The sequence below is a fragment of the Argiope bruennichi genome, chromosome 3, assembly GCF_947563725.1.
Source record: "Argiope bruennichi chromosome 3, qqArgBrue1.1, whole genome shotgun sequence".
Taxonomy (NCBI): domain Eukaryota; kingdom Metazoa; phylum Arthropoda; class Arachnida; order Araneae; family Araneidae; genus Argiope; species Argiope bruennichi.
Window position 1 is genome coordinate 138,430,065 of NC_079153.1, and position 12,191 is coordinate 138,442,255.

The following is a 12,191-nucleotide window of genomic DNA, read 5'->3' on the forward strand; positions in this document are numbered from 1 at the left end:
TTATCAAATGATGTATTCTTACTATCAACATAAAATTATTGGCATTAATGAACTATCTATAAATATAGGCAAACATATCTATAAACATCTTCCACAATTTTATATTCTCTCCTAGCTCAAAACATTATTATTCCCCATTTTGGAGCATTCACATATATTTACAAAGCAACTGTAAATGCAGATTGAAAATTTGAACCAAAGTAATCAAGACAATGCAGATTTACAAATCATTATAAAGTACATTTTCAAAACATAACGTTTTGCTAAAAACAGAATAGACATTAAAGCAGATTATCATTTTTGGATAAGTGAAAATATCCGATAAGAGAAGAAAGAGAAGGAATATAATCAGCGTAAAATACCCTATATTACATAATATCTTTCATGACCTGCTCTATTTCAAGACAGAGATAGTATACAGGTAACAACAAATTTAAAAAAAAAAAATCTAAGATGTTGATGTTGCCTTGCAAATCAATGCTTTTAAATTATTTTATCACTCCATTATCGGAAAAGCATCAAAAGAAATCCATATGGTTCATTATATTTTAAAGCTACTTCAACAGCACCTTTAGTTCAAATTTAAAAGTCATTTTAATATTACTGATCTATGATAGTTTGAGTTATTAAGAACTTGAATACTAGCAACCTTAGAGCCCAATTTTGACATGCTACAGATAGTAAAACAAAAATTACCTACTGAAAGTGTAAAAATATTTTTTAAGTTTTTTAAATCATCCAATATCAGATAAAATGGAACTGAATTTTTTCATACAGCAATAACAACACCATTTGCCCTTTTAAAAAGATTATTAAGCAATAAAATAGTTAACAACATTATTTCAAACTAATGCTTAAAACATTAAACTGATTTAAATGTTGAAGCACAAAACACAAAGTTTTAAACAAAATTGAAATTATGAAAAAGTGCTAGAAATCATTTCAAGCAAAATACTAACTCATGACCTTTATCAATGGCTACATCTAAGCAATTTTTTCCATTTTTGTCACACTGAGCAATACTTGCTCCATTGTTAAGTAGCAATTTCACAACTCCTCTGTGCCCATCTCGTGCAGCCAAATGCAAAGGTGTTGCCTAAATTAAAACCACAAAAATATTTTCATCTAAAAAAAAAATTCCTTATGACTTTTAGAATTTTTAAATTACATTTAGATAATATAAAAAAAAAATCCTTAAATTTTTCTCTTTATTTTATTTTAGAGTTGCATTGTTGACCAAAAAAAAAAAAAAAAAATTTTTTTTTGAAATAAAAATTTCCTATTTGCAAAGAAATTGATAAAAATTATCTTAACATTTTTTTTTAATTTATGAAAATCCTGTTGCAATACAGTAATAAAATTAATTTTTCATGATAACAGATATAACTAATTTAAATAAAAACCACAAGCAAGAAAAAAAATTAAAATTTCATTTAAATAGCAAATAACATAAATCAGAATACAAACACACTTTTGATTTATCAACGGTATCAACATATGCTCCAGCTTTAAGAAGAAATAAACAACACCGTTTCCAACCCCGTGCTGCTGCACAATCAAGAGGAGTCCACAGATAGCAGTTCCTGTAAAATGTAAAATATGTAAGGGTAACTATATATAAAAAATAATAATTTAACAGTTTCAAAAGATAAAATTTTTATCAAGTAGTATACAAATCTGTAATTTTTATACTCTCTAATTTCCCAGTTTAAAAACATAACCTGTGCAGAAGCATTTGATTGGAACACAGCTTAGTGTTATGTAAACCAGAAACTTTGATGCCCATAAAAAAATTCCCCATTATAACACATGTAAGGATTGAAATCCACTGAAGTAATTAGTATCATATTTCAGAAAACGAACTAAACAGATTGTGATAAATGTTAACAAAAATTGTAAAAATAAGCACAGAATGCTAGCAAACCATAAAATTTATGTGCTGCAAACTTGAGCTACCAGAATTCATGCATTGTGATTTGCCCACTTATCTTTCAAACAAGTTCATGGGAAACAACATGCTCCAAGCATGTATTTTGTTAAGGGTGGCTGCTTTTATGCACACATGCTTAATACAACTGACAGTATCAATCTTACTCACAGTAATTAGAAATGCATTCACTTTTGATAGCAATTACGTAATGTTTGCGTCACAAATTTCTCCAAAGTTATTGCATTTAACTTTTCATTAGAAACAATTGCTTAGTAAGCAATTTAAATATATATATATATATTTTTTATTATACCTGATTAAAAAACTAAAATGATGCAAATAAACTGATATAGTAGTAAACTAAAAAGAATAAAAGAAAATTCATTACTTGGCTTCAATATTAGCCCCAGCATTCAGGAGGACACTAACCATATTATAATGACCACTTAAAGCTGCTAAGTGTAAAGGCGTATTAGCATTTTCATCCTCAGCATTTACAATAGTTTTGTTTTTCTTCATAAGTAGTTGAGCTACACTGCATTCAAAGAAAATACATCATTAGCACATGGTGATAAATACAATACATTATCAATCATATATTATTGGCTAAATTGTAAATCTTTTACCACTGACAAATTCTTGATGAAGTTTCAAAAATTATGCCCAAAAAGTTAGAATTGCAACTCGACTTCAAGTAAAATAAGGTTGCGATTTATTTATATAGATTCTGCATTTACATGCAGAATTTCAGCTTCTTAAAAGCATGCTATCAAAATGGTAATAATCAACATATAAAAATGCATTTTAAAAATGAATCGAAGCAAGTACTTTTTTACAAAAACAAAAATATTATAGATAAGAATATATTCTAGAACATTCCTTTATTTTCCATTTTATTCAGCACTACATACTTTTTAATAAAAAAAAAATAGACACTTACATAAATTTAATACTAGAGAAATAGAAATTTAGCAAATGGGAAAGTTTTTTTTAAACCTTTTTTGTTTGTTTGTTTGTTTGTATGCAATAGCAGTAAATATTACAGTATTTTAGTCATTAATAACTATTTACAAAACTATTATGAGCAAAATTAATGCAAAACTATATAAATGAGTTTAAGGGACATAAGAAAAAAAAACGTTGAGCCAAATATAATTAAAAATATTAATTGTTCAAAGGATAATTTCTTTACAAGAATGCTTTCATTTTCTAACTCAAAAACTTAGTAGATAATTGATTTTACCCAAGAATTATTTAATATATAGAAAAATAACAATGATGATGAGAATATGAGTTCCTGTTAATTAATGTAGGTTAAACTATTAACACGGGGCAGTCCTCAGTTGTCAAATACTAAATTTCTGTACAATTTTTGTTTGAAATTCATTTTTTTTTTTTTTTGTAGGATATACTAGTGAAAAGAAGAAAAAAGTAGAGATAATACAATATATTATATATATAAAGAATAGCATCAAACAGTGTTTACACAATCACTACACACAAAGACTCACACAGCATACGAACAAGTAGACTGTAATATTGAATTTTATTAACGAAGCATACACAATATAAATGAACAGGCGCGCCATCTGTTGGCGACATCACCAAAAGGAAGCCATGGCCTAAAACTCTCCCCTCTGTTGACAAGGTTACATGCAACAAATTTCAGATTAACATAGATAAACAAAACTATATATTAAAATGCACTAAATTTCAATTTAAACATAGAATAAAACTAAACATTCACTAAAATCTTCATGTCTTCATCAATGTTGCTATTAGCGATAGGCGAGGACCGAACTCGCAACATTTGGGTTCGTAGCCGAGTAACATGAGCACAAGACAAAAGAAATTTCTCATGTCTCGTAGCTGTTATCTGGCTTATAAAGCGTCACCACATTACTCCCCTTCCAGTGCGTTGGAGGTGAGACGAACGATATTTTGTCCTGTTTTTGCTGTTATTAGTGATGATATATTGGCTGTTGCGCCTTATTCATTTTTTTTATTGGCTGATTATTTATCAGCTACATTTATTTATTGGCTGCTTGTTTATCAGCTATATTTATTTATTGGCTAATTATTTATCAGCTTCATCTTTTTTTTTTTTGGCTGATTAGGGTAAAAGTGAATTTTAGTGTGCACCCAGTTGCGCCAACAATGCTAAGTCGCCAATAAAGATGGCGGACAAAATAAACAAATACTTCCGCCGAACAGTTACGGTTACCATTTCCCGCCATATAATTAGGACTTTTTACTGATAAGTACTTTTTTTCCCCCCATACTACCGGTGCCTTCTACAGATATCGGCATTAGGCATAACAGCATTAGGGTTGCTAGAAAAGCATTCCGATAGGTTGCAATATTGGCGACAAACTAGGGTGCACACTAATCTTCACTTAATCCCTAATTATTTTTCAGCTTCATCTTTTTTTTTTTTTTTTTTTTGCTGATTATTTATCAATTTCATTTTTATCCTATGACGAAAATACTCAAAATTCATACAACTGTTGTGGCGCCCTCTAACAAAAATAAATAAAAAAAAGTAAGCTGATAAAAAATCAGCCAATGAAAAGGAATGAAAGAAAGGAGTCACCTCCGACACACTGGAGGGGGGGGGGAGTAATGTGGTGACGCACGCTTTATAAGCCAGATAACAGCTACGAGACATGAGAAATTTCTTTTGTCTTGAGGTCATGTTACTCGGCTACGAACCCAAAGGTTGCGAGTTCGGTCCTCACTTATCGTCAATAGCAACATCTTTGCTAACATCAATTCACAGAAGCTGATGAAAGATACAATCTTAAGTTGGCACAGGTAGACACAGGTAGAAATGGCACGCTTAAATTCTCCTTTTTCAGTCTTCACTTTCACGACTAACTAAATTATTATCACCCTTATAAAGCTCTGAAATTCTACCCAATGGCCATTTAAACGGAGGCATACTCTTCTCTATGAGAGCTAAAATACTTCCTATCCTAATGTTTTCCTTTAGAAATTGCCACTAATTGAGTTGATGGAGTTCACTCAAATAACTTCGATGCCATTTACTCCAAATAAGCTCACCAGGAATTGATGGTATCTCCAACCTAATAATCAGAAATCTACCATTAATCACGTTAATTAAATTCTACCATATTTTGTCATTAATTTTTAAATTTAAATATTTCCCCACAGCATGGAAAACAGCAGTTGTGATTCCAATTCTCAAACCTGGTAAAGATCCAACTATCCCCTCCAACTACAGGCCAATATCTCTCCTTCCAAATTTTAGTAAAATTACTGAACATTTTATTCTCGAAAAATTAAACAACCACCTAAATGAAAATAATATTCTTATACCCTCCCAATTTGGTTTCAAACCCAAACTTTCAACAACTCACCAGCTACTTAGAGCAGTTGAATTTATCTCCTCAGGATTTGAGAAAAGAGAACACACAGGTGCTGTTTTCCTTGACATACAAAAAGTTTTTGACAGAGTGTGGCTAGAAGGTCTAATTTTCAAATTAATTAAATACAACATACCACCCCCACTAATTCAGATCATTAATTCTTTCCTTTTCAATAGAAAATTCACTGTTAGAGTAAATGCCACACTCTCCAAACTTCGCTCAATACAAGCAGGCGTCCCACAAGGGGCAAAACTGTCCACCACCCTATACTCCATCTACATAAATGACATACCACAAAATTTAAATACTAAACTCTGCATTTTTGCAGATGACACCGCGATACTGGCCAAAAACAGAAACATAAGATACATTACACGCGCACTCAACAAACACCTTAAAGACCTTGATAGCTGGTTCCACGAATGGAAAATCGCCATAAATACCTCAAAAACGGAAGCTGTATTTTTCACCAAGAGAAACAAAAAACCAAAATTCAATATTAAAATTAAAAACATCATAATCCTCTGGTCTCAGGAAGCAAAATACCTTGGCGTCATAATGGACAAAAGCTTAACTTGGAAATCCCACATTAATTACATTAGAAACAAATTCCGAAATAATTCGCGTAAACTATATCCCCTAATTGCTCGGAATTCCGAAATGTGTAGGGACAATAAAGTGCTTATTTACACTGCGATGCTTGCCCAATTTGGGCCTATGCTGCTCCAAAAAATTTCAATCATATAGACAGGTGCCAAAACATTATTCTCAGACAAATTACAAAGGCGAGATGGTTCATGAAAAACGAAGACATCAGACATGCCCTTAATTTACCATCAATAAAAGAATTTATCAAAAAGATCGCAACTAAATTCTTCTCAGATCTAAATAATATTGACAACCCAGCAATAAAAGAAATCGAATCCTACACCCCAAACCCAAATTCCAGAAGACCCAGACTCATTCTACTTTAAACAGATCAATAGCTAAACAATTAAAACATCATACTCAACCCTTTCTAACCCTTTAATCCAAATTCCTATCAAATCTTAATAAAACCACAATCCATGTTCCATCTCGCCCCTCCTATTGGCAGCCACAAATAGATTCTCACCCCATCATTCTCACAACCACTCTACCGGCAATCTGTGTTTTCGACTCACTAGCTTCCCAGGATGCACCTCTGCCATAGCCCAACCCTCCAGCCGATCCAAGACGACCTCGCCAACAGAAGCAAGCCTCCCATTGGACGAGAGACGCTCCAAGCCAGAACTATATAAGACGCTGCTCCCTGCCACCAACCTCTTTCAACCTTGATTTCGCATTCATTCTCTCGCTAGCTACCGTCATGAACGGTGGCGATATGGAGGATGCAGGGAGCAAGCGCTTTCGCGCCGATACCCACGATGGTATGTTAATGGATCAAAACGAAAATGAACCGGATATTTCGGTGGCACCTGATTGTCAGATATGTTCACAACGTAAATTCACTGAGATTGCTATTTTTGGCATCCAGATGGAATTGGATGGACTTAACAAGGCAATGAAATGCTGGGTTAAAAATCCAAACCTGCCTCAAGACCATCCCACGCTGAGGGACATTGACGCTAAACGTGCTGACGCCATCTCTCGTCTGGAGGAAGCGCAAGGTAATATATCTAATCTTGTCTGCCAGGATGAAAAATGTAAATTAATTCCTAATCCCCCAAACTTCCTTAATGAACCTGATAATGATAAATTTCAATCCCCCACTAAAAGAAAAACTGCTAAAAATAATCCCCCACAAAAGGTTGAGTCAATTACCACTCAAAATAAATTCTCCCCTATTGCTAACATAAAAGAGCGCGAAACTGAAGCCACGCCCACTAAAGTCCCGCCGATCATGTTGAGGTATGCGGACAAATTTAATGCTATTTTAGCCGATATTCAAAAAGTCTGCGGCCCTACTGAGAACCGCTTTAACAATGGATTTATCAAAATCTTTCCTAATTCAATAGAGCAGCACCAAAAAATTCAATCATTTGCTACTTCACAAGGTTATGATTATTACATAATCAAACCTAAAAATAAAAGACCCGTTAAGGTTGTGATTAAAGGTCTTCCAATAGATCATGATTCATCAGAAATCTTTAATCACATCAAAAATGAACTCGGTTTCCATGTTATTAAAGTCGTACAGCTTACGCAAACTAGAACAAAGAGGGCGCTGCCGTTCTTTCTTGTTGAGCTCGAAAGAAATGATGATAGCAACAGCATCTATTCTGTAAATAGCATAAATTATCTCCGAATTTCTATTGAGCCATACCGTGCACGAAATATTACTAGGCAATGTTTTAAATGCAACTACTTCCACCACAGTGCAGATTGCTGCAGCATTAAACCACGCTGTCTTAAATGCGGCGAAAATCATGAAACAAATGCCTGCACAATTAAAGAAAAAATCGAAGTACCGAAATGTATCAATTGCGGTAAAAGTGGACATGTTGCCTCTTATAGAGGTTGTGAGGCTTTCCCCAAGACCACCTCCCCACAACAAAATCGTAACAATCTTACAAATATAAGAAGAAATATCCCAAATAATAATCAGGGTAACATTCACGAGAATACTTCTTTCGCCGACCTTTTTAAACCTCCTGCTGCTCGGCAGATGGCGCCACGCGAAAACCAAAATATTGAAAAAGATGACTCTAGCACACTTAATTTCATGAAATCGAATGATTTTAAAGAATTGATTGACGGTTTAAAGGAAATCAAAAAATTATTAAATGATTTTCCGAACCTTCTCACCCAAATTAGGAAACTCAAAAATGCAAAAAATCCAATGGACAAAGTCTTAATTTTATCAGATTTATTTACCAGTCTTGTTAATACATCTGAAAATTAACATTCAAGTGCAACAGTCTGCGTATTGTTTTCTGGAATGCAAATGGCATTTCCAACAAAATTAATGATTTTAGATCATTTGTAAATAAGTATAACCCCGATGTAATTCTAATACAGGAAACTCACCTTAGACCGCAAAGAAAGATTTTTCTGGCAAATTATCACTCTTTTTATAGCTACAGGTTAGAAAATTCTGGCGGTGGTACAGCAATTATGGTTAAAAACGGCATTCCCCATCATGTAATCACACCACCCACGTTATATTATGTTGAGGCTACGGTGGTTGCCCTTGACATTAAAAATGACCCAATTACCCTTACATCTTTATATATCCCCCCTGGTTCTGATAATTCTCTCTTCACTTTTGATATAGAAAACCTGCTTCAAATCAGTTCAAAACAAATTATTTGTGGCGATTTCAACGCCCGTCATATCAGTTGGGGTTGTCAAAATAATAATGCTCGCGGTAATACGTTATATTCATTTGCACTCCATGCAGGATTAGAAATTTTAGCTCCTAGCTCCCCTACTAGATTTGGTGTTTATTCGGCCAGTACAATAGATATTGCTCTTGTTAAAGATTTTCTCTTCCCTTATGAAATTACTTCTATACCTGAACTCAGTTCAGATCATAATCCTGTTCTCCTTAACTTTTTTCTTAAATATTCACTCCCTGACAACAATAGAAAAATTTCCACAAATTGGATCAATTTTAAACAAATTTTATCTAATACTTGCATTGATCAAAATTTTGACCCTCATACCCCTGAGCAACTGGATGAACTTGTTGAATTCTTCGAAAAAACCATTATTGATGCTAAATTTGCTGCTTCAAAACCATTGAAATTCAACCAAAACTACATTGATCCAAAAATCAGGTTTCTTCGTAAGGAAAGAAATTTTGCCAGAAAGATCTTTCAAAATACTCGCAATCCAGTCTTCAAGAAAATTAAGAATAAACTTAATAAAACCATACAAACATTAAATGAAAAAACTGAACAAAATGAATTCATCAATAAACTGGTTAATGCAAACACTGAAGATGGCTCCTTTTGGAACTTTGTTTCATCATTTAAAAAGAAAACACAAAAAATTTCCGCCCTTAAAGGCCCGGCTAGTATTGTCAATACTGACATCGATAAAGCAAACTGCTTGGCAAATAGCCTTGAGACTCAATTTCAATTAAATAAACTTAATCATGTTGAAACAGAGCTGCTTGTAAATAATACAGTCAAAGACTTTCAGAACTCACTACCCAATTATTTCCATGTTACACCACCATCTACAACCGAAATTACTGACTGCATCAAAAATCTCAAAATTCATAAAGCCCCTGGCTTAGATGGTATTAATAACAAAGTCTTACGTAATCTCCCCCCAAACCTAATTACATTGCTTCAAATTATAATATTTAAAATCATGGCCATTGGTCACTTTCCTACAAAATGGAAAACAGCTGTTGTAGCACCTATTCTTAAACCGGGCAAAGATCCCACTGAACCGTCCAGTTATAGACCCATTTCACTACTTCCCTCCATTAGCAAAATCGCTGAACATATAATATTAAATAGGTTAAACAAATTCCTTGATGAAAATAATATCCTTAGCCCTGAACAATTTGGTTTCAGAAATAACCTTTCAACTACTCATCAACTTGTTAGGGTAGTCGAATATGTTGAAGAGGGGTTCGCAAATAATCAAAAATCGGCTGCTGTTTTCCTTGACATTCAGAAAGCATTTGACAGAGTTTGGCAAGATGGCCTTATTTACAAGCTCATTACCTACAAGTTACCACATTATATTATAAAAATTGTCATTTCATATTTGCACAACAGATTCTTTTGTGTTCGCGTTAATAATATTCTCTCAGACATCAAACCTATAAAAGCAGGTGTTGCCCAAGGCTCCAAAATTGGTCCTATTCTTTTTTCACTTTACATTAACGACATACCAAGACAATTTAATACCATGCTCTGCATGTATGCCGACGACACTGCAATACTAGCCAGGAATAAAAATCCAAACTTCATCTCAATAGCACTCACTAGGCATCTCAAAACACTTGAAGACTGGTTCAATAAATGGAAAATAGAAATTAATCCTAGCAAAACTGAAGCTATCATGTTCACAAAAAATCATGTATTTAAAGAATTCCGCCCAATTAAAATTAAAAACCAAAATATCCCGTGGTCTAAGGAATGCAAATATTTAGGTGTCATTCTTGACAATAAACTAACATGGAAACCCCACTTTATTTATGTCAAAAAGAAGTTTCGAGACCTAACTCGTAAATTCTTTCCCTTAATTTCTCGAAACTCCAAAATGAGCAGGGCCAACAAAATACTTATTTACACAGCCTATTTGCGTCCAGTTTTAACATATGCATGTCCGGTTTGGGGATACGCTGCTAAATCTAACCTCAGAATAATTGAAATTCAACAGAACAACCTTATCAGAAGATTTTGTAATTGCCATTGGTATATGCCAAACACAAATATGTATAAAGCACTTGATTACCCTCCACTTAAAAAGTTTATTAAAAAACTTGCTGAAAAATTTTTCAAAAATCTTGACAATCATGATAACAAAGCAGTTCTTGATATTCCTAAATATGTTCCTAATCTCCGTCTCAAAAGACCTCGTAACATTTTGATTTAGCCCTCCCTAATCCTTTGTTTTTCTCATTTTAATTACTTCTAAATTTGTCATACTTCTTATCACATCCTGTCAGATAATTGTTACCTTTGCTTCGTCATGCACCTCACTCCTCATCTCCTGCCTGTTCCTGTAACACAGTTCATCGGACCTTATTGCGAAGATGATCACGTTAATTACTGAAAGCCAAGTCTCACAATAGTTTTTCTTCCATTTACCGGAGATTAAGCCCCAACCCTCGGGGCTAGGCGCTCCGTCAAACATGTCATTAGCGCCACCAACCTCTTTCAACCTCCCTCCCTCCCACTCCACAGTTATTCAGACGCCCCATTAAATGGGAAAATAGCACCAAATATCTTGGAGTCATCCTAGACAAAACACTTACCTTCGGACCCCACATAAAGAAAATCGGAGATAAATTTAAAAAAGCAAAAGGCGCATTATACCCACTTCTGGGCCGGAACTCCAAATTATCACTAAAAAATAAACTCCTCTTGTACAAGACCCTGCTAAGACCACTCATAAGCTACGCCTCCCCGGTGTGGGGGGCGGCAGCAAAAACCCACGTAAGAAAACTCGAAGCCCTCCAAAACGGAGCAGCAAGGCAAATAGCTAACGTGCCTTGGTATATTCGTAATAAAAATATACTCAAGGACCTACGACTTCCCACAATAGAAAAATATCATAAAGACATTTCATGTAAATACTACCAGAAACTTGACACAAATACTAATTTAGCGTTGCAAGAGATCCCCACCTACGATCCAAGGAGCAATAGAAACAGGAGAAGACCGAGAACCCTGCTCATCTAAACACCTAGCCCCCTACGCCTCAACTAGATTACACCCACGCCAATTAGCCAATGGAACTCATTAGGACAACTAAAAAGCCCCTCACAGTAAATAGCTTCTTTTGTTTTGTTTGCTTGTCGCTGTTGTTGTGTGTCTTGTGTCGTCCATGTCCTTAAACGCACCCAAAAATAATATTTATAATATCTGTAAATTGTTATTTAATTCTACCCTAGTTTATGCTCAACATAAGTTGTCTGTCACTAATAACCATTTCAGCTGAGCGAAAGATGAAAGGCCGCCGAGCCTAGACGCTTCCAAAGAACTTCAACATCATTGGCATTGGCATTTCAAGACATTTTCCCACTTCTGTGTAGACCATCTTCGCAAAGCTCCAAGTCATAGTCGATCAGAGATGGCGCTCCTAATTGATTCCTTGTGTACTCCAAATAAGCTGCACCAATCTCGTTACTTGTTGCCATCTTTTGAGTACATTCTCATTTAGATCAACCAGATTAGGTTCACTGATTGAATTTATAGGCCTAT

General features: G+C 34.2%; 1 protein-coding gene across 8 annotated transcripts in view; it reads right to left on the reverse strand.

Annotated features, from left to right (window-relative positions):
• LOC129962733 (transient receptor potential cation channel subfamily A member 1 homolog) overlaps positions 1-12,191 on the reverse strand; it is an 82,085-nt gene that overhangs the window by 32,077 nt on the left and 37,817 nt on the right. For all 8 annotated transcript variants that reach the window (XM_056076697.1, XM_056076701.1, XM_056076695.1 and 5 more), the window contains 3 exons: positions 2,319-2,465; positions 1,472-1,583; positions 960-1,096 (listed from right to left, as the gene is read on the reverse strand). In XM_056076697.1, coding sequence (XP_055932672.1) covers positions 960-1,096; positions 1,472-1,583; positions 2,319-2,465 — 396 coding nt within the window. The remainder of the gene's footprint in view (positions 1-959; positions 1,097-1,471; positions 1,584-2,318; positions 2,466-12,191) is intronic.